General features: G+C 39.6%; 1 protein-coding gene across 1 annotated transcript; it reads left to right on the top strand.

Moving 5' to 3' along the window:
* Positions 1-487: 487 nt before the first annotated feature.
* LOC131695721 (heterogeneous nuclear ribonucleoprotein R-like) lies at positions 488-24,155 on the top strand. The gene is made up of 7 exons (XM_058984217.1): positions 488-612; positions 680-820; positions 883-989; positions 1,115-1,251; positions 8,922-9,325; positions 10,459-10,669; positions 23,934-24,155. The coding sequence occupies exons 1-7, from the start codon at positions 547-549 to the stop codon at positions 24,122-24,124; spliced, it is 1,257 nt and encodes a 418-aa protein (XP_058840200.1). The 5' UTR covers positions 488-546; the 3' UTR covers positions 24,125-24,155.
* The last annotated feature ends 13 nt before the right edge of the window (positions 24,156-24,168 follow it).

Here is a 24,168-nt window from a genome sequence, read left to right as displayed (position 1 = left end):
TGGTACATTTCTTGTAAAATGAAAAATACAAGACATAAAATTCCATTGTCTTCGGCAAAGTTTCTTAAAATTTGATTTTCTTCAATTTTCTGGAAGACAGCGAAACTCTATCTCGAACCATTAAAAAGTTAATTTTTTGATTTTATAAATTTAGAATCACCCTACCCACTATTCAAAATAATAGAAAAGTCTCGTAAAGTGCAATTATTTTCATGAAAGCGAAACTATATCTTTTAAATTGTTCACCTAACACAAACTACGAAAACTTCCAAAAAACATAGTAAGGCAAAGTTGTTTAGTTTAAGTTAAATCTCTAAATTTCTGCTAAATTTGCATTCTGGACCATTGTGCACTGATTTGAGTAGAACAGTTACAAACTTCAGGGCTGGCCTCGAATCGACATGGGCAACATTCAAATGAGAAATGTTTTTAAAAAATGTACAAATAACACTAACATTTTTTTGCTATTTAATTCTCTACTAGGTGTGGGGTTGTGATATTATAGTGGACTGGGCAGATCCCCAGGAAGAACCTGACGAACAAACGATGAGTAAGGTGAAAGTATTATACGTGCGAAATCTGACACAGGACACCAGTGAAGAGAAACTAAAAGTGAGTTTATGCCCGCCTGACGAGTTATTCCTACGTTACTAACGATTCTAATTTCCACCCCGAACAGGAATGTTTCGAGCAGTTTGGCCGAGTCGAACGAGTAAAGAAAATCAAAGACTACGCGTTCGTGCACTTTGAGGATCGCGATCACGCGGTCGATGCGATGAAGGATCTGGACGGCAAGGATGTGAACGGTTCTCATATCGAGGTAAGTGACCTTCCGATTACTCCCTTTCAAACCGATTTAATCTAATCACCTCTTGTCTCCAGGTGTCTTTAGCGAAACCACCGTCCGATAAGAAAAAGAAGGAGGAAATTCTGCGAGCACGGGAAAGGCGTATGAACCAGTTTCTGCAGAGCAGAATGGGGATTGTTGGGTAAATATATACAACTATTTTGCGTTGTTTCGGTTCGAAACACCAGTACACATATAGACTCCTAAGCCAAGCCCTTTCCACGGGCGAAGTTGAAGGACAGTAGCTAAAACCGTGCTAATGTGCAGTGATTTCGTTCCTCCCTACAGCATGTCGCCCCAGCATGCCGGTATGATGCCAGGTGCAATGCCACCGATGCGAGTTCCTAGCGGCGCCGGTGGTCCACGAGCTCCGATGCGCGGCCCGATGAGCCGCGGCGATTATGGTAAGTGATGCAATTTTCGATTTATCGTTTCCTTTCGTCTAAATCGGACGCGACTGTCGTTTATGGTTGGGGGCTGCTGTTTGCCGATAGCCGGCCAGTCCAACTATATTTAGTAGAAAACGGCAGCATTATATAGAGTAAAAGAAAACAGACTTGTTCTTGCAATATTACACCCTAGCCGAAAGAGCAGGACTTTAGTCCGTTTCGAAAGAAAAATATACAACAATTATTTAACGACCTCTGTAAGTGTAGTCCTATACATGTAAATTGAGTTCGAGGTGATGAAAACGAAATCCAGTATCTGATCAGAGTTTAGAGTAACATAGAAATCAGACAAAACGTATCTTCTCTCTACACCTTGAGAAAATTGGGTTCAAGTGTTGTTATTATAGTTTCTCTCGGAGAGGAAAATTTACTAGTATTACTTTAGTTTCGGTTTAGTTTTGTTTTGAACAATCTTTTCGTTCCTTTCAGTTTTCATGTGCATGTAGGTTTTATTTCTTCGGTTACTTTCCGCACACTTCACGAAACGAGAATAATAATAATAATAATAATGATAATAGTTAGTACCACTAGCGTTATCAAGTAAACGCCGCGAGCAGAATCAAATCAGAGAAAAAAAGGAAAGACACTGCATGATTTTTCAATTGACTTTCTAAACACTAAGAAATGTTGTTGTTTATTATTACTTTTATCACGTTAAAATACACCCGAAAAAAAATCTATTCAAAAAAACTCAAATCAAAATTTATACCCCGCACCCACCTACAGGTCTCTATACACAATTGATCTTATGTAAAAACACCCATAGAGTAACTATCCCCGCTGGAAAAAGGCAAACCTTGCGAATCGTATTGTATTGTATACAGAATCGAACAAACCATAAAACAAACCGCCAAGTAGTTTCAAACCGCGCATCCTGTACTTTTAGGCAGTATCTGCGAACCACAAAACACACCACCCGCACATGCCGATAGTTATGCGTAACAAATCTCAACCAACCAATCAACACCAACCGCCGTAGAACGTAGCTAGTAGATTTGTGCTTGAGTTCCTTCCTGTTTCGCCTGCATTCTGTTTTAATCCAAACTAATCACCCACCTACCTACTCTAAATGGAAGCATTTCATCGCCAACTGTCACCAACATCCGCCAGCTCGTCCTTAATCCTTTAGTGCAGTTAAGGCAGTAGTAGGCTACATGTAGCGCAACCGTTCGTTTTAGTAGTAATAGTAGTTTGTTGTAGTCATTTTGTATTGTACTATAGTTCACTCATATGGTAAGCATATCCGGAACATTTCCGTTCGGCAAGGAAGAAAATGAGATTGGGAAGCTATAAATATAAACATACTGTCGAGTCGAGGGTTTTTTTGTTTCGTGAGTAACTGGCCTTTTGCATGCAACCGGATTTGATGGCACTAACGAGGTAAAGGGTGTATTTTATGTTGAAGCTTTAGGTCCCCGTCCTGTTTTATTTTTTGCTGGCCCCCTGCGGAAATGAAAGGATTAATCTTTTCATTTCGAATGCGGTCGGGACAATCGTATAGCCAATATATAAAGGTTCGTCGCTTGCGAGTGTCAATGTCTCCCCGGAGGGAGGTTCCTGTTGAGCGTTATGTATCTATAATTAAAGAAAAGACTCTTGGTTTGTAGGAGGAATGGTTTCCCGTTGAACACTGGACTCAAACTTTGAGTCAATTGAAAAACTTGAAGGTAGTGTTCTGAAAGGCTCAATGGATTCTGCAAGAAAATCATTTACTCAAGTTGCACTTGATTTTGAGAAAATTAAAACTGACCACAACGTTGGTGAATTTGAAAGATATAACTTCAGTTTAATCCCAATAGGGACAATGATACTTTGTGTCATTTGTTTCAATCGGCGGAATGAGGTACAAAATGACATCAATAGTTGTACAACGTTTCTGAGATATAATACCTATAATAATGAAAGGTGCATTAATATTGTAAAAAAACTCACGCTTAAGCGAAACAAAAATTCGAATCGATTGTCTCATTCTCATCATTCGAACCAATGTGTTCCACCTTGACAGTCTTTAGTGTTGCATACATCAATAACTTTTGATGATTTTATTGCACATTTTAATATTTTTTGTCACTGAGACGGGACCTTTCGTTAAGTGACTACCACATCATCACTTTTTTTTTAATACCTCAAATTGCGGTAAAGATGGCCATGATCCGCAACGATGGCTGTTCTTGCTTGGACTGGGGCGAGTGTTATTTCCAAACATAGTTTCTCAATCAGTATGTGAGCTTGAGCTTGTGCGACCACCCCTGGCTGCTACTCCGTTATCGATCTGGACTAGCTGAAGTTGCACAGAGAATCAGTAGTTAATTATGCTTGGGAGTAGCGAAACATCTTTCAATGTGCAACTCCTGGTAATCCTAAAGTATTTATTGATCAATACCGACGCCGGCCAGGCCCGAACGTAGATCGCGGAAGGAAAGGGAAGAAATTGTTAGTCCGATACTCGCTTTTGCTAGAGGCCGTATATACTACTGCACACTCCACAAGTATCCACAATAAATGGAAGAAAATCATATTTCAAGAAAGTTTGTCAAAGACACCTGAGCTCTATCTTTCGTTCTTTTTATTTCGCAAGAAAATTAACGAAAGGTTTTAGGGAAACAATGTCGGTGGCTGAGTGATAAGCGCGACTGCTTCTCACCCCAGTAGATCTGGGTTCAATCACAGCCCTGCTCTTTGAAATTTTCAGAAGTGAAAAATTTGTAGAAAAGTCTGCCTTCGAATCCACTATTTACTTCGTGGTATTAGTCTGGTACATTGTTGTAATCGACGTAAATACTCAAAGTTTGTAAGTAACTTTTTGTCAAAATGACGTCTTAGTTCACAAAATAACCGGTAGAGGTCATTTTAAGGATCAGAACACGGGCCTTGGAGAAGAGGTTAGGCTTTTGAAGATATGTTGAACAAGTTGGTCGCAAACTGCAGGTGTAGATTGCAAGTTATTTATTTTTATACAAATCATCCTCACCAGTATATATTGGGTAAACAATAGTGGTCCTAGTGCCCTATCCTGTGGGATAGTTAGGATAATTTCGGCTTCCGGTAAGGCAGAGCTGTTGTACCCAGTAGCCATTATCTTCTGCTTAACGATCGTCTCTAGAATTTTCTCTTGGATCGGCAGCATATCTACATGACAATTTTGGGACTTTGCGCTGTAGAATTACGATTGGATATTAAATCCACTCGAAATATATATTGATCTGACTACCTAAAAAGTTGGCGTCATTAGCGAATTTGATTACAATGCCAAGTTCGTGCGTGGATAGCTAACTGTTTGGTGCGGAATTTTGTAACTACATGTAATTGAATACTTGGTGATTCTGACCAGCTGGACTTTTCGCGTCTTCGGCAAAGTTGTTAAGAAAACCGATACTATGTGGGGGTAGTTGTCTGTTTGGCTCGCAACCCTATCACTATATCACAGTAGTGAACATGTCAAGCTGTGCGCCTCAAACTTTTATTTCCGTTTCGTCTATCTAACGAAAATCTAACGATTTGTGCAAAGCTTGTGTCTTCTGCAAAGTTGTTGAAAATGTTATGGCCATACGGGTAATAATCATTGTGATATCTTGTGAAATAGTTCATTGCTTCCGAACTCATGGACTGTGCAATAATCAATTTTGATCATTGAAGTATCAATTGAGATTGGCTCTGTCACTAAGCGGTGCTTGTGCATTTGTGGAATATATCCGATATGGAAGTTTTGATCTCCAAACTTGAACTTGAACTGACACCGAAAAACCTTTCTGGACGAGATTCGAACAAATCATCGCTTATTTACAATTGAAAGTACAATAAAAATATGATAAATGATAGCAGAATGTTTGAATCTCACTGCTAGGTGAAGTTTGAATCTCACTGCTAGCCGGTTTTTTTTTGCATTCCCAACCAAATTCTTCTGAATCATTCATTTGGGACCAAAAATGGAACTTAAAAAGTGCCTCGCTGGAAAATGACATATGTCGAGTCACTCTAATGCCACATTATTTGTTTGAAAAATCTCTAGTTCTCAGAGATTTGAAGTTCTGCTTGGTTACTGAGACACAGTGAGAAACGTGATGAGAAATTGTGTATTTTGCTTCAAATCACTGTATCGTGGGATTGGCTCGAGTTTTTCTGTGTTAAAATGTCTGAGGAACGCAATGGCCTAATAGTTTTTAAAATAAAAATACATGGATTGCGAGAAGAATGCAGTTTTATTTTATAACCTTAAATAGTGCATATTTGGCAACACTGCACAGTAGTGCAGAATGTAAATTTAGCAAGAAATTTAACTTTGTGCTAAAACTAAATAGCTTAAACCTTATAATATATTTAGGAAAGTTGTTGTACTTTGCCAGGCCCTGCTTTTCATTTGAATAGAAGCTAGGGTGGTTCCAATGTTTGGCAAGATCTAAAATGTAACCTTTTGACGGTTCGAGATAGAGCTTCACTGTCTTCGAAGAAGTTGTAGAACAACACGTTTTAGATAAATTTACTGAAGATACGCAAGCTTTATCTTTCATAATTTCCATTGCACGATAAATCCAAATGTTATCTTTTGGGTGTGACTCAAAAAACTGTTTTATTGATATAACTTTGAGAGTGTTTATTTTACACTAAAGTAACCTTTGGACAAGTTGAAGATTTTTTTAGGGCGCATAATTTGTTTCTGTACACAAACTAAATTTTTTTTCGTTTCAAAGTTGAGAACTTTTACATATAAAAATAAATTTCATTTTTCGTTTGGAGATCATTAAATACCTTTCCTGTTCATTGAGTTATAGATCACCTACAAATGGCAAATACCATATTTTTATATATCTAGCAATATTTACTCAAAAATAGCTTGCTTTTTTGAGAAGTATATATAACTTTCTATCGTAAGAAGTTAGAGGATCAGTTTATTGACACAAACTGTTCTCCTTCGAAATAGTTTTTGTACAGTCGTCTTAACGGAAAATCAAAACTGCAAAAGTTATGTTAAGAAAACCATTTTTTAAGAAACACCATATTTTTTGGAAAATTTCTTTTCAAGTGCAGTGCATAGACTTCCAGTGTATTCGATAATTTTTTTCAAAATTTGATATTCTTTTTTGTGAAAGACTTCGAAGCTCTATCATGAATCATTAAATAATTTTCTGTTTTTGTTAAATTTAGAACAACCCTACCCACTATTGAAAATAATGCAAATATCGTATAAAGTGCGAAATTTGGTCACGCGATCGAAGCTATATTTTTATATAGTCCACCGTGAAAAAGATTTTAACATACTACCAAGGGCCAATTCATGAAAAACCAAATTTATAATACAACTTTTGCAGTTTTCATTTTTTGCTGTATATTCTTTAGATGACTTAGAGTTTATGAAGACGAACACTTTCTTCCAACACATCAAAACTCTAGCTTCTATTTTGAAAAAGATATAGACACTCATAGTATCAAAAATTGCTATTTTGAAATTAATTTTGTGAAATTTATAAAAATATCGTATTCGCCATTTTTTGCTAAATTATACCTCGAATCACGAGCTTATATGTAGTTGAAAAGAATTATCTGTTTTCCCCAATCAGTAGTGTTAGTATTCCAAAAACATCAACCTCAACTTCAAAAAAGTGCTCATAACTCTTCAACGATAATAGTTAGCTATGTGGTGCCATGAATTTGTAAAAACACAATTCAGCAAACTTTTCTAAAATTTGTTCTTCCTCAACTTCACTGAAGGTCATATGGCTCAATCTAGAAGTATAATAAAGTTATTTTTTTTTTATCTTGGTAAAAATAGAACCACCCTAGCTGTTGTTTTAACAAAAACAAGGACTCACAAGCTACAAAAACATAATAAGGCTAGGTTGTTTAGTTTCTATTTCTATTCTAACCCTTGCACAGCCAGTACTGAAAAGCATCCTGGAAAACACAGCAGTTATACTTTAGTGTTTAATGTTTGTCAACATTAATATTTGAAGCATATTATAATATGTCACAAATATTAAAACGGCCAGGCCTATTGTTCAGAGTTATGTTTGAAGATGTTTCAATATTATTCGGCAATTGAATTATTCATTTAATGAACAATTTAACCAATGAATCGTTTTGAAACTTGAATGAGGATGAAACGAGGACAACCGTACTGATCGTTTCAGATTGTAGGGGGTTGGGTTAAAACGTTGGGAGTGACTTGGCTAAGAAGGTTAATGGCACTGCTTTGGTCCTTTTGGATGGGACAGTCGTATTTACACCTTGCCCAGGCTAATGAAATATGCCGAATAGCTGCATAACAAATAAAACCACAGCATTGCGATAGCTTTGTATTTGCTCTATAATGGCACCAAATGCATGTGTAAAGTTCCTTGAAGCATGTACGCGTTATATCAGCTTTATATGCATATACAGAACAAGTGATAAAGCTATATTTCGGCTTTACCTGTATGCATTCATGATGCTAATATAGAGCTTGATTGCAATGCATCATTAGTGCAAATGTAAAGCCAATATTATGCAACGGTTTAATGCTTACGGTTACTGGGGCTATTGTCTTCGTACACTTCGACACCACCGTATGACCTCATCATTGTCGACACGGCCTACTTCGACTGGAACGAAGGTAGCTTCCTGACAGCGGAAGTTTTCTCAATAGCACATACACACGCAGTTACGATTCGCTCTGCTTGGTGTTCTGAAAGCGAACAACGCCGATGAACATGGGTTAGGGCTTAAAGCAAACCAAACTCAAATCAAGAGCCTAATCTGAAATGTTGTGAAAATGTAATCGCTTAGGCTTCAGCAACATCCAATACCTTAAAAGCCATCAAAATGGATTTTTCAAATTTATTTTCTAATATAAGTATAGCTTTTAATCCTTTTCATCCATCGTACGGAATAATGGTAATGGTACAATGCAAAACGTTTTCAATCCCCAACAAATTCAAAGGCTACAATTTTTTTCAGACACAACAAATTGTGTTGGTACTGGTAAGTAGCAAGTTATCGCAATCAAACGGACATCTTTTGTTTCGTGCTGTCAACCTACAACAACTATCAGCTTCTTTTAAATCTTTCCGTTCGTACGTCTTTCCGTTGTAGTTGTTTACTCCTGTTTTGTTAGTTTAATTTGATTACCTTTCCGTTAGTAATTCATGTATTTTTCGAATTGGCCGTACCGAGCACCACCATCCAGTCCACCTTGGTGACAATGTGGGAGAAGAGAAATCCAAAATTTTTAGACTAGTTCAGAGTGCAGATAAAACATCGTGAAAGTAGTTCAAAATTCTAAATTTAAAAAACAAAAACAAAAAATTGACCCTCTCGACCAGCAAAGTGAAAACAAAAATCAAAATTTACATTTCTAGGACCCAGTTTAGGCAGACGAAGCAAGCGTATCGCAATTCATGATGTTTTGATTGAGCGCATTTGTTGGTTCTATCTTCTCTTCTTTTCCTCGCTCACACACACATACGCATACCGGCGATCGATCGACGATCAACTACAACTACCACTACTGCCGCGCCATCTACTACTACTACTACTCATGGGGGCTAACCACCACATTCTCACGGTACACACACTAACCTGTTTACTTACGCTAATTTTTTGTATAACTAATTCACGAAAAAACGTAACAAAATCGGACCCGGCTCTGTCAGATTTAGATTATGATTACTACGGTTATGCGGATTATCCGCACCACGGTGCCGGTGGAGGCGGCGGCGGCAGTGGTGGATTTGCCGATCCACCGTACTACGATGATTACTACCGTAGCGGTACTGGTGGGGGTGGTAGTTACCGCGATAGTAGCTACTACTACGATTATCCACCGAACGCGGCGACGGCGGCGGCAGCCGCAGCAGCAGCAGCCGCCGCTGCAGCGGCTGCCGTCGCCGGAACGTCAGCAGCAGCAGCAAGCCATCACAGCCACAGTCAGCGGGGTGTAGGCGGCGAAGGTTCGTCCCATCATCACCATCACTCGTATCACCACCATCATCATCATCACTCGGCGGGGACGGCCGCCAGAGGAAATTTCGTGGGTTCGAAGCTACGGAAGATTGTCTGAGAGCAAAAGGTTACTTTGATTGTTGTTGTTTTTGAGTATGTATGTACGCTCGTTTCGATTGTTACGTTTTTTCGTTCGCTTTGACAGATTAAATCATTCTTTTTAGGTTATTATAAGTTTAGTCATTTGTTTTCGTTTTTATTTTTGTCCCCTTTAATGTATGGTTAAGATGGGAACAACGCCTGACAATGCTTTTAGATTTAGTTTTATTTTGTTCATTGCTTTTTAGTAAAATCCAACGCTTATTTCCATCGCTTTATTGTTTATAAGCTTTTCATCGTCCTCTGTTTTTTTTTCATTTGGGCACACATCTTTTGGAAATACCCCATTCTATGTTTTGGCCACGATTGCAGTGTTATTCTTCAAATGAAAAGTTTAATTTTTCTGACGTTATGTTAAGACAATTATAATTTTAAGCAAATTATATATCAAATCATTCTAACCGTGTTGTTATAGAAGGCTCCAGCATAAATTCATGCGTAACTGTTAAAACGCGCACAGACATTCATTAATTCGCTTGTCATTTGTAATTTTATCATTCTCTCGTTTTTACTAACAACAAACGCTCTACGAACTTCCATTGTTCACGCGTAAAATAGCAAAATTAGTCTTCTCAATTTTCACCGTAAAAATACTCATTTGCTAGAGAAGCTCCAATCGAGCTGTTAGGTGATTTAATGTATAATAACTTTCCGCGTTACCGATACGATAGCACTTACGTTAGGTTATAAGTTTTGTTCCTACTTTTCTAGATTACCGAACACCAGCGACAATTCATTTTCTAACGCGTTATTTTCGCTTTTCTTCTTTTTCTTTTGTTTTTTCTTTTATTTTCATTTCTATTGTTCCATCGACGTGCGTCCGTAACGCAATATTCGCACAAATCCAAACAAACCAATCACACCGACGCGCGTTTGCGATTGAAACTTAATACCAACGCAACACAAACAAACGAAATGATTCGGGCCTTTTGATTTCCCGTGTGCCCAAAACAACATTCGCTCACAAACACCCACCCAAACCAAACCGAACGTGTTTATAACGAATCGAACCGAACCGAATCGAACCAAACCCGAACCTGAACGCACGCAAATGTACACCCACCCACACACACACACACACGCGCGCAGGGGGTTGGTCATGGACGTGGAATCATGGCACGTGGCCGAATCGCTGGGCACCGTGGCAACAGCAACCGCCCGGGGGTCCCGCCGGGTCTGCGAGTGGGCACCGAGGGGGCTCCGGCAGCAATCGGGGCGGCGGTGGTGGTCCGTGGGGTGGGTCAAACTCGTCTCAACGGTCGTGGCATGCAGCGCGTCAAACCGCTACCAAATATACCAGGTGAGGACGGCCAGCTTTCATTTCTCTGTTTACCTGTTTTTTTTACTTTATCTAAGATGTTTTATAATTTAAACGAAAATCGCAACAACAAAAAAACAATAGAGTTATAGCTAACATACGAAGAACAGAAAAAGCAAACAACTGTCAAAAGTCATACAAATACGTTTAGGGAAGAGACAATCACGATCTAGTTGTATTTGTAGGAGAGTTACTTTGTTGGTAATTTTGTTTACAAACTGTGTAAAGAGGCAAAATGGAAGGAAGAAAGCATCGAAACACGCTCCGCCAGTTTGACATTTGTTAGTAGATTGTAAGAGAAATGACAAAAGTGACACCAGTACGGAAACGCACATACAATTTGTAGCAAAAAATAAAACGGAAAATGCGAATGAACGAAGCCGTTTCAGTGTTTGTGCTAGTGCTTTTTTTAAGTATAGAGTCTACAGTTCAATGTACAGTTTAACAAATCACACAACATTCTACAGATTAAATAAAAACAATAACATGCTTTGTGAATGAATACGGTGCACTGGCCGATCGACCGAATATTCTAAATTCCTGCTTCGGCAATGTTCGGGTTGTGAGCAGTTAGATGTCTGACTGTGTGCGTACTTTCCAAGTTGATTTAGTATCCGCTTGGGTTGTCCGCCATGGCCTGCTGCTCTCTTGCATTTCCCGACAGTAATTTTATTTATTCAATTTATTGTTCCATTTAAGTTTTACACTTTTATCCTTGATAACCTAACCTAAATAACGATTGAGAGCGTACGGAACCACTGGTGTAGACAACGGTGTTGCATTATAGTTGTAGGATATACTCGATGCTTCGAAAACGGCGAGTAAATATAGATTATACTCGTGTTTATTTTTAACACTTCAACCGACGCTACACTGTCAGTTTAGAATCTAGTTCAAGTCTAGCCTAATTGTTTATATATGTTGTGTAGAAATACGAAACTATGAGCTAACGAGAAAAAAATAACATTTATGCAAAAATTGTTTTGATAATGAATCGATTAGTATTTACAAAAAAAATCGTGCTAAATTGTTGAACTCAGGGTCCAAAGCAATGGAAAAAATGTCTTTTCTTCCGTCAAATTCAAATTGTAGATTAGAATCATCTCTGTTGAGAAGTACTGAAAATTGAGAAGATATTTGTTATATTAAGTCTGTTTTCTACCGAATTTTATGTTGCTACTTTTTTGTTGATCTTCCTTAACTCCTTGTTATTAAAATAATATTACTAAATTTTAGTCTAAGATAACTTTTCTCGAACTCTTTGCAATTTCTTTTCAAACTGTAAATCGTAAAACGGTCCTATCACAGTACTGAAACTGCTCGTTCTACAATAACTTAACCCAACTGCTATTTCATTCTAGCCCGGACCCGACCACTAAGGTTTCACTACAAAAAAACCGCAAATTTTGGCCACGCTGGAAAACTGTAGTTAATCGCGGCAAGAAAAATAAAATGAGATGCATTGCTTTTATTTCTAGCATGGTCGAAATTCGCAAATGTCTCAATAATTCCGTTCAATTGCATTTTTTCATTTAATCTCTATTTTTAATTTTAAAGCAAAACACCCGCACAACAGTAACGAGTTCACTTTCGCTGATCGAATTCCTACCGCTCTAACACCCCCGCTAACGTAAACAATCATTTCTACATCAAACTGTACACTAAAAGTAAGCAGAACATACACCCTCAAACAATTAAATAAAAAAGCCAACACATCTACACGCACGCACCATTTCGCTACAATCAGACCATCACCACTACAGCTCACTCGTTTGTTCCTCGCTTCTAAAGCCGGCGGCAGCCGGACAGACAGACAGGCCGATTGTAGGCAAACGTGTCCCCTCAAACACACGCAAACCACGCACGGGACATTGGTTCGATTCGCTCTGACAACAACAAAACGCAAAATTTTGTAATAGTTATTTTTTCTCTTAATAATAAACAACAACCAGTGTTAGAACTCTACAAGCATACAAGTTATTTTTTTCCGTGTAGTCAATTGAAAACAAAATCATACCAGTGCTCTGAACCGTGGTACCCTTTTCCGGCACATCCAAGATGGATAGCAAAAATACTAATCGATTCGTTTCCTGGTTAGGAGAGACTAGTATAGACGCACGTAGGGAAGGAAGAAGAAAAATGCCTTATTTTAGCCTTAACAATCAGATAGTAATTTAAACAAACAAAACAAACTCAATGTCTATATAGGGTTACGACTTAGTGCAGAAAGAAAACCTGTGTAGGTGTTAGAAACAACAGTTTTTTCTCTCTATTTCTAACACACACGCAGACACTTACCGTTCCCTGTTGTTGGCCCTTGCAAACGCAGGCCTACTATGCAAGAGAGAATCACTAATAAAGAGAAAGAAAATGAAAATAAATACAAACTTGTGCGATTCAACATCTATTAAGAAGGATCTAGTTTATTTTTTGTTTATTTTCTGCTACCGTAAAGAAATGAATCAAAATATATTTCTATATTTCTTTCTAATTGCCCGATTTTTATTTTTTTTGCTGATTTAGTACTTCGCAACAAAAAACAAACACGAGACCTGTCAGAAAGAAAAATACATTTTTTATTTTCACTCGGGATTTGGATGCAGCGTTTCATTTTTCGACCTTGGTAATCAGTTCGCTCCTCTCCTCCTTCCAGTGCAAGCCTGGATTGGTTTTCGCTATTTGTTTTTTTTTTCTTTTTCCTTCTCATCTTCGTTTTCATTAGTTTTCTGTTGTAAATTTTCTTTCAACCCCTAATTGGCATTGTGCTCTGTAGCCATTGTTTACGCAGTGAGTTTAGAAAACCAAAAAAAAGATACGCTCAATTCCGCTAATGATCGGATTCATCCGACCCATCCTTTGCAGGTAAGTGCCAAAATTTTACTGTCCACACACTGTTCTAGTTTTTACTTTGACAAACGAAATTAAAACAAAAAAAAGTTAGACAAAACCAATGTTTGCATCACACGTTGATTGTTCTAAAAAGTAGTTGGAGTGTCTTTCGTTTGGTAGCCATACTTGTTTGTTTTCGCCTGTCTGTATCCAACTCTTTACGTGGAAATAAAATAAAGTATTTTCTCTTATTCTGATTTTATGTGGCGCAGTCGTCAACACACGCATACACATGGAAATCGGTAGTAGAGTTACGGAACAAAACTAAAAACACAACGGACCTCCGTTCCGTAACAATTGCACAAATTTCAGATTGTTTTTTAGATTGTATTGTTTTCATTTTCTTTTATGTTTAACTTGATTTTTCTTTTGTTTTCCCTTCCATGTCCATTTGAAAAACCCCATGCCCATATGAACGACACCCACAAGGAGATGGTCCCGAATAGCAGACCATATATCAGTGAAGCAGACCTAGGTTTCCCCCTTAATAACCCCTCACCAGTCGAGGAAGAAGCAAGAAGCTCATCAAGAATTGTTTTAGAGCCTAGAAACATTTGTTTATCTTCGGTTGTCGCAGCATTTGTTGAAATTTGTTGAAATCATACCTTCAAGTTAGGATTCTTGTTTTTTTTTTCAAAAATTAGTTCTTACATCCGATTGATGAGCCTGTTAGGGAAATGGGAAACCCGCTGTTTTGTAGCAGATTTAATAACGATGCCAGAGAAAAGCAATCGAGCGATTTGTTGATGCAATCTACTTCTATAGCTAGTTGAAATGAAAATTTTTGTACGAATAACTATTTAAATAGAATAAATCTCTGTTTAATTTTCTTGTAAACGATATGAACACGTGAAACGGTTCCATTGTTCAACGCTACGCCAAGAGACGACGAATATGATCTTATGTTGTTTTCTGATTAAACTTAATTATTTTACCGCCGCAATGAAGCTCATCGTAATCAGCTGCGAAATAGTGTATTACTCTCTAGCGACGCTGAATCGCTTAATAACGATTAGTCATCTCTTCTTTTTCTTTACTGTGTATCTGTCAGTGTCATTTGAATCGATGACGGCACCTGTCAGTGGCGCTTGTTCGAGAAAGACTCGAACAGATTTTCCTCGTATTGAATTCTTTTGACAGATCTCGTGCTCCATTGGAATGACACTGACCAAATAAACAAAGAATAGAGATGTCTAGTCTTTATCCAGATTCAGTGTCGTTACTGACTAAAATGCATACGACATGTCCACATCAATGTCAATCCCAAATTATCGCTGGAACCGTTTTTTTGATTTTTAATCAGTTTAAGCAAAACAAATTTATTATCGGTTATATCAACGGTTTTCGTTGATAAAATTGAAAAAATATATTTCGCCAAGTGTTGTTATGAAATGTTGATTAGGCCATTTTCAAGTCGCCCTCTTGTTTAAACGACTCTCAATTTCACCTTGCAGTGTCGCCAGAAAACAAAAATCAAATGTGGTGTTCGCCATGCTCGCCCGAGGGAAAAATTTGTTATTCCCCCGGGCGTAACAAGCATTTGGTTTTTGTTTAGGCCGATTCTGTTTACGGACCTTGTAAACAATGATGCTGTCAATTTCGCCCGTATTGAGATATGTGAGTGCAAAAATGTGTCGACCGGCAATATGGCAACATCTGCTCGTTATAAAAACAATTACAAGCTTTTCTGTTGCCATAAGTTTTGTTTCGGTTTGGTCATAACTATTTTTTATCGGTTGTTTTGAGATAAAGTGTTGGCCTTTTCTATCTTTTCATCGTGCGCCAAAGAATTACGATGCTTGTCCGAGTGTTTATATTTACTTCCAGGGTGTCGCATGCCATGTTTAATTTTACAACTATAAAACTAGTAACTCAAAAGTGACAAATGTTTCCACCTTTATTTCTCTTCATCTTGGCCATTTTTACCATCATTTACCAGCTAACAGTGTCAAACGAACCACAACACATTAAATTAATTTATATTAAAAAACGACCTCACGGCCGATTATTTTAAGGTTCTCATATTCAATATCTTTTTTTTTCAATTTTATAGTAGACGATGCCATAATTCCTTTTCTTCATTGAATACAGATAAAGCAAATATTTACCTTACTAACCAAACGGAACGACCACGTGTTTTATTTTCTGCTTCACGTCTGGCTACTCGTTATAGAAAAAAATATACGAGCAAATTTGATCACCTTTACCTTTGACTAGAACCTGACGTGCCATTTAAGCAAATATATTCGGATAGAGCCTGACTCAGTTTCGGCAATTGGACTAACCTGGACTCCGCACGTTCGAAGTACGAGTAATCAAACTGCTACTGAAAACAGCGAGCTATCAAAACACATGTATTACCCATGATAGAGATGGAACTCACATAGACAGACAGATCAATCGAACTAATCAGTCTATGAGAAGAATGTAAGTGCGCAGTGTGGCTCGAAACCAGTTTTTAGAGCCACAAGCACAATGTGTATGCAAAGAATGACGAACAGAGTGAAACGACAATAAGTCAACCTTTATTGTTCGGGGAAAATGTTTGAATGTCAGATAAGCACGACAAACCCGAGTCAAGTCTGCAAACAAATGATGAAAAATTCACTCACAGTGTTACAGAGATCGACAATTTGATGAAGTTGTTGAAGAATATTTCGGGTATTTTGAACCGATTCTGTTGATTTTATATATTGCCATGTCCGTCCTTCCGGTCACGTGGTTGACCATTTATTGACTTTCCATCAGATTCCGCCACTAACTTAGTGCCGGGACTAAGCTAGAATCGGATTGAGCTTTATCGAAGAAGCTTAAGCTTCCGGAAATCAACTTTATACAGTTCCACCACACCCGAAATTTTGTGCAGGTAACGATTTGCTTTTTTCACAAGGAAAGGTTATGAATTCACTCTGAAACTCGACAACCCAATTCTGATCCGGAGGGCCGTTTGATTTATACCATTTGGCTTAGTTCATCAAGATCGGAAAATTTGGGTGCCTACTTGATAGACTGTCGGATTCATATTGTTCTTGATACAAAACGCCTACTGACTAAACTTTAACCTCTTCTTTCCCTGAACTCTCTGGCTCATTTACGTTTGTTGAACTATTATCTTCCCACCTCTATCCGTTTTTTGACCCATTAAACTCTTCGTCGCGATTTACTTGGCTATTTCCTGGCGATGAATCTACCCTACTCCGACGGAGAGGTCCCCAAATGTGCACTTTCTCCAGACCCCGATGACTCGTTCCTGTGTTTCTCTCATACGCTGTTGTTGCTAGCACGCTGCTTGACCAGTGTAATTTCTGGCTGTCGCTACTGCCGAATCTCTTCGAGACGTGAACCGATACTGAAATACTGACCAACTTGGTTTTAGCCACCCTGTCAGGGGTGCTCCGACAGTATTAGTATCTGCTTAGGGCATACCATGCGCCCCCCGCCTCGACACATCTCAGCCATGATATTCTTTACGCTAAACGAAGGCTGCTGATGCACATCTAGGCCAAACGACCGTTCAGGCTAGAGCCTTGTTGTCTCTTGCTGTATGCAGAAGCCGTCTCCACTCCAATCGGTCCATTGCTGCTTGTCGCCAGCCTCGCAGTCTTCGAAGGGACCGCAGGTCGTACTCTATCTGGTCGATTCACCGTGCTTGCTGTGCGCTCCGTCTTCTTGTTCCTGTAGGGTCGCCTTCGAGAACCATCTTCATCGCGTCGTCGTCCGACATTCTTACGACGTGCCCAGCCCACCGCAAACGGCCCATTTTTTGCGGTATGCGCGATGGATGGTTCTTCCAGCAGCTGATGCAACTCATGGTTCATTCGCCTGCGCCACGTTCCGCTTTCCATCTGCACGTTACCATAGATGTTACGCAACACCTTTCGCTCGAAAACTCCAAGGGCGCCTTGGTCCTCCACGTGCATGGTCCAGGTGTCCTGGCCGTTCAGCGTCTTGTAGATAATCCACTTCGTGCGGCGGCAAATTTTGTTCGACCGGAGCGTCCTCCGGAGTCCAAAGTAGGCACGATTTTCCGCCAAGATCCGTCTCTGAATTTCTCAGCTGTCATCATTGTCGGCGGTTACCTGTGAGCCCAAATAAACGAATTCGTCGACCATTTCGATTTCGTCAGACGATAGTTTCATGCTCCGGTATTTCCTCGACATTTACGCATTTCGGACAAAGGGTGGCGCCGCGTTTAAAGGACCCATGACCAGACAAGAACTATGTCAAGTAAAAGGTGACTTCTCCAAGCTTCCTTCTTATTCAGGTCGAACTAGTATGAGTCAGTACGTCCAACTTTCTTTCCGGACTTGCATGGCCTCAGCTTCCCTCGATAGCGTTGTGTTTTCAGTGCCGAAACTTTAACTGAACCTCCGTACCTCAGTATCGACTATGCTACGCTAGCCAGAAGACGCCTCTTGCCACTACTCAGTCCGGCGCTGTTCGGCATATTGCAGGCTAGAGCGTCGATAGCCTTGGCCACGTAATCATCCTGTGCGTTGAAATTTAGCTGGTCGTCACCTTCGGTGGGCTAACTTCAATTACCGATCATGTCATTCCCTTCCATCACCAAAATTTCGGAAGATCTCTACACCCTTATGCATTTTAAGCGTCAGCACGCCATTATACATTCCATCCCAGAGCATTGGATTAATTCTTGTGAGACTCTTGTCGAAATTCGTACCGATTTCCCTGTTTGTCTTGAACAAACAGGGGAACAGAAATCGGTACGAATTCCGACAAAAGTCTCAAGGCTTTATCATAAATCCAACTTCAGCTGCATAGGGATGTAGAGATCGTCGGAAATGTTGGCGATGGAGGCGATCAACATGGCCGGAAATTGGATACAAGGAGTGAAGTAAGCCCACCACAAAACGAAGGCGCTAATGGTCAGTAGCTGGGTTCCTGAGATCTGCAAATAGCTTCTCAGAGCTCTGCGCAGGTGACTAGAGACCCTCATTGTGTGCAATGATTCAGAAATGGCTGCTCAGCTCGCACTGTTGAACGAGTCATTGACGTTAGTCTTCATCACGGTACAATATCAATTTCCTCTTCTTTTCTGTTGGAACGTCGTATCAACTCTCTCAATCACGATCCGAATAGCGAATCCGAACTGTTTCTTCAACAACCCGTGATCGCTCTCCATCAATGTTGTCACCCTGTTGAGGATAATTCTCTCTAAGAGTATCCCGAACGTATCCAGCAGACATATTGGTTTATATGAAAGATTTGCCTGGTTTTGGTAGTAGGACACACTTCTGTATCTCCCATGTGTCAGGGAAGCGACCTTTAGAAGCTCCTCGTTCCACCAGTAAACAGGGCGTCGACTGTTTATTGTCCCTAGTTACCTTGGCATGGCGGTGCCACATACTCTCGCTAGCGTTTCCGTACTCATCCGCCTTTCGTTTGACAATGCTGTACCGAATTGTCAGGTGGTCACTATGCGTGTAGTCTTCGCTAACCCTCCAGTTCAAGTTTGCTACCAGCAACACATTACAAAAGGTAACGTTGATGAAGGATTCTGGACCGTCGCCGCGAAAAGTGGTGCTGACGTCCCTGATTACATAGCATAAGATCCAGCTTGATTAGATCTTTACAGGATATACTCTCTCGTGCTGGTAGGTCTGCTTCCCCACCCCACTGCCCAAGTATTGAAACCTCCTCCGATGTCTACCGATCATCGTTCGGTCAGCTTTCCGGTAAGCTTATCTTGCATCCATTGAAACTTCTCTATCGACCATCTAGGGGGTGCGTAGCAGCTACATATAAAGAGCCCGTTGATTTTGACCTCTTTCAGTGCGGGGTATCTGGCCGTAACGCGTATTGCAGCCATTCCGGCTCTATTCGCCGTTCTGTTGTCGTTATCGAAGAGTTTCGACACGGCTCTGTAATGATTGCAACGTTGCCGCATTTGGTTTTATGTTGTCTTCTGTTACTACAGTTGCTGTGTAGTGTCGCAATGGCTGAGGTTTACGTGGGTCATCTCCGTTAATTCTGGCTCTCCAACGCCATCCTGTACGCTGGCCATACGAAGCCTCCCGTCGTGCGGTCCTCATCGGTCTTCTTTGTGCAGAGCATGGCCTTTGGTTGCTTTGAGCAGCCTCCTGAAATGTTTCCCTTTTCTCCGATTTTCTCCATAGTTCTGTCCGGGCTTTTGTGGTTTTCGCCTGGGAATCGAAGCTCGTGCATTCCAAGGATCTCTTTAATGAACGCACAGGTCACCAAACTTGTAATTGGTCTGTTTCTAACAGTTTTCTAGCTACGGTCATTGAGAGTTTAATCGACGCAGTCTGCGTATCGCCATACGCCTTCCTCATTTGGATTACCAGTGGTGTATCTCCTAGATCACATTGCTCTTTCAGCAGGTCTTCTTTTGTAATCTCATTCAGGTTCCTGGACTCAATAACTGTCTCGTGGGATAGAGGCCTTACGGCTACTTCCTCGCCTAGTGACTTTTCTGTTCGGGTTAAAGTATTGACGGTAATGTCATTCTTCAGTACGAAGAATATCTTGCCCAGCTGCTTGATCTCCGGATCGATTCTCACTTTCCGAAGAAGCTCAGCGTATGTCATTGTTTCCATATCTCTTTCCTTACTTTCATACACTTTCGGTTTCATCTTTTGTTTAACGACCTCGCGCTAACCGCTTACTTCTTTACGATCGTCTTCTCGATCATTCCACAGTTTTTCTTCTCTTCCATCTCTCCAGCTGAATTACTTTTTATTTTCTCCAAACGTGAAACTCTTTGGCGTCGGTTGTGCTTTCTTCGCTGTTTTCGCCTTGGCCCTGTAAGGCATTTTTTCGGCATTCTCAGAGCGTGTCTTAGCGGGATCAGCCATTCTTGGCGGACTTAATACTCGTCAATGGCTGTTTGATCTTAGTGTGGACGTTGTTCTTGTCCTTTATGAACTTGTTTTTGTGCAATCGTCTGACTCAGCACAAGGGAACTTCTTGGAACTTCTACTGCTCTTGTTGGAATTTGTCACTGCAAACTCGAGGTGGTTCCCTGGTTCGATGCTGACGATCTCGCAAGTTTTCCACTTCTTGCAGAAACGCTCACTTCACGGCGTGCTGCTAAGATACTCTCGTAATTTGTAGTTTTGTTTTTGATTGTTCTTCTACGTTGTTTGTTGTTGGTTATTTATTAAGGTTTTAACGCCAAGTACCATTCGCCTTGTTTTGAAAATATTATTCAATTCAAGAAAATGATAAATTACAATTAATGAAAAATAATAGGCAAAAAATCAAATATTTATGCTATTCAAATATCTATTCTGGGTCTTTGCTTTCTGCTTCGCTCGTGTTAACGTCCATGTCGTCGTTGATAGAGCAGCTTTGATTTTCGTTGTTTGACGTTTGGTGCTTGTTGTGTTATCGAGTGGCTTTGGTATAGTCGGCTTCTTTCTTGTTTCTTCGCTAGGTATGTTAACAATTGGTTAGGGAATAGAATATTGTTTATCTGGCATTTATTTTTGGGCTTGCTGTATGTGGTGTATCAGCAGTTGTCGAAGGCTAGGTCGAGGTGCCATATCGGGTAGGCGAATTTACGCCAGATCAAGGTCTATATTAGACTGGTTCAATTTTTGACTTTTAGCTCCACCAGGCTTTTCTGATTCCTTTTATGGTCCTTAGTTTTTGTGCAAAATTTTGGTACCGATTGGTTGTGTCTACGGACCCTCCAAAAATTTCAAAGTTTATATGGAAGTTTGTATGGAAAAACGGTTAACATTGAAAATAAATTCTTAAAAAATCACCGCATCATTCAATTAATCAGAATATATTTCTATATATGTCTAAAGGTATTCTTCTACTGAACACATTCGGGGAACATTGCAAGTTTATGAAAATTCGTTGAGAAAAGTTATTAACAAAAGAAGCAGTATGACTTCAAAACAAGTGGATTTTATTAGTAACCATAGCAACCCTGCTTGAATAGCTACATCGTTATTGGTCACTGCACAGTGACGTTATGCATTAAATGTGACAGGTGGTGGTCCTGTTGATTATATTTTGAACTTAGAGATAATTCGTATTCTCAAAATAATATATTGGGAAACATTTGAAATATATTGGGAATCACGTTTTTGGAAGTATAGATGTACTCTAGAACGCCTTACAATTAAATTGTGCTATTCCCTATTGTGGGAAAATGTATATGAAAGATCGAATAAGTGAACTAATTAATTGTTTATCAATTACTTCTAGTGTTCTCTGAATCGATAAGTAGTTTTGCGGTAAAATTTCTTGGGAATTGATTATTAGCACTAAGCTTATTTTAATTGAATTCATATTTGTTAAGTTCAAACTGTAAACAATAGGACCAGCACTTGTCAAATTTGTGAGCACGGAAACAAAAAACTACCTAAAATTGAGTTCCTTTGACTCAATCTCGTGGTATCGTGGGGGAACTTAAAATTAGGTAAACCGTGTTGAATGTAGTTTCCATTTAACCACGGCAAAAATTACAACTCATTGATAGGTTTTTTATACTCAAATTTAAGTTGAATTTACCTAATTTTGAGTTCACCCCAAACAACTCAAAAGTAACTTCCCCCACGGAAGATCTCGACTGAGTCGAACCTCTCGTTTTGTTTTTGACAACACTAATAAGTGCGAAAGCGACGCACAACTCAAAAGTAAGTTAAAAGAACTTTTCTGCAGGTTGTTTTATTTAACCGTGAGGTTAAGGCATTTCATACAATGATCAATACCAGTGTAAACTAGACTTGCCACCCACCGCTCGCGTATGGCAGATACAGCTACTCAAACAGGGTTGCTATGATTAATAATAAAATCCACTTGTTTTGAAGTCATGCTGCTTCTTTAGTTAATAACTTTTCTCAGCGAATTTTCATAAACTTTTAATGTTCCACGAATGCGTTCAGTAGAAGAATACCTTTAGAAATATATAGTGTTCTCATGAATTGATTGATAAGGTGATTTTTTAAGAATTTATTTTCAATGTTAACCGATTTTCCATACAAACTTCCATATAAACTTTGAAATTTTTGGAGGGTCCGTAGGCACAACCAATCGGTACCAAAATTTACACAATTACTAAGGACCTTTATGGAATCAGAAAAGCCTGGTGGAGCTAAAAGTCAAAAATTGAACCAGTCTAGTCTACATACACGTGGTAGGTTTTGACGTTTTCATATTCGACGACGTGTTGCATGTTATTTTTCACTAAGAAGCATTCTGCCTCAGTTAAGGAGTTGAACGTCATTAGCGCTACTTGTCTCGTATGATGTAGTTGTATGTGTGACACTTCTGTAAGCACAAGTTCCATTTTCATCCTGATCAACTGTTACACCTCGCACACTATAGGTCTTCGAAGGGTCTGCGAAGAGTCAATCACGATTGCGTGCTCCCGTAATGGGCGAAATTTATTTTGTGGTTCACTCATTTCACTCGCATTGGGGGCAACAAGGCTTTGCTGGTATGTAGTTTGCACCTACACGCTATAGCGGAGTGGCGCGGATATGGTTTTTTGTATACGCGCTGCTCACCCGGATTAGCGAAAAATCGGGAATGCTCCATCCAAACCTAGTACCATCAACTCTTGGTGACAAGTTGTGTACATGACCAGAGGCATGTGAAGGTTTTAATGGGACGGAGGTAGTTGCAGCATTAGCCCAGTTGCCATTTAATCACTCTGAAAATCGATGACCTTATCATACCCATATTTGTTGACTAGCATAGATTCCGTTTGGTCAGCTAGTGTGCGCTGAAATCTCCAATTATTGGGTTGTTTTACACCCCCTGGTTGGAGTACCCAATAATAATCCGTACGCCATAGTTTGGGTTGCGGTCGTATTCACGCTGTTTGTCGAGCTGAGGGCCATGCTCGTTCATGATGCTACTGTTCATGAACCGGGCTTTATATTTCCTGACTTCTACATCGGCGGCCATAGTGTGATAGGTAAGTCGGTTATCTTAAACGCGGCTCACCTGGATTTTGTTCCCATATCGTCACGTATAGGAATTGAGATTTTTCTAACCCGAAAATGGAGCTAATAATGCTATGGTTGAAACCTTTATAATAGAAAAGTAAAAAAAATAAATGAAAGGAATAGTGCACTAGAGTTTTTAGTTTCCTTCACAAAGTAATTCTGTAAGTAAGATCATATTCGTTCGGTATTAGATGAAACTAATCGTACAATAAATTTTAATCGAAACGAGAAAATTCAACATGTATTATAAAATACTACAACCCATATAATAGGTACAGCTTGAAAATTAAAAATATACATCGACTAAAATCTAACCTATTCTCAATTTCTTTCTTCTATCTATTTCTCCATCTTTCCGAAACAAATATCCGATCCCAAAACAAACAAACAAAACCATACAGCGGTAGCAATCGGTAAACGTAAGTTTGACGGAGGTCACCAAAATCAAGGGGATATCAAACGGCGCTACGGAGCGGCGGCAGCAGCAGCATTAGGAAATCTTGGTAATAACTGGGGCAGCCAGCCGTTGCCCCAGCAGCCCCTCGGCACCAACGGTGGGGAACAGTGGTACACCGATACCTATTCGGTGTGGAGCTAAGAAGAGCATCCGCAGCGAAAAAAAACAAAAAGATGACGACGGCG

The sequence above is a fragment of the Topomyia yanbarensis genome, unplaced genomic scaffold (assembly GCF_030247195.1).
Source record: "Topomyia yanbarensis strain Yona2022 unplaced genomic scaffold, ASM3024719v1 HiC_scaffold_5, whole genome shotgun sequence".
Taxonomy (NCBI): Eukaryota; Metazoa; Arthropoda; class Insecta; order Diptera; family Culicidae; genus Topomyia; species Topomyia yanbarensis.
This window is presented reverse-complemented; position numbering and strand designations above follow the sequence as displayed.

What these genes read in the sequence shown, in the direction of transcription:
- LOC131695721 (XM_058984217.1), top strand. Translation starts at nt 547, where the DNA reads ATGAGTAAGGTGAAAGTATTATACGTGCGAAATCTGACACAGGACACC. An exon ending in TGAACGGTTCTCATATCGAG is followed by an intron (nt 821 to 882) that starts GTAAGTGACCTT and finishes TCTTGTCTCCAG; the next exon opens with GTGTCTTTAGCGAAACCACC. An exon ending in CGAAGCTACGGAAGATTGTC is followed by an intron (nt 9,326 to 10,458) that starts TGAGAGCAAAAG and finishes ACACGCGCGCAG; the next exon opens with GGGGTTGGTCATGGACGTGG.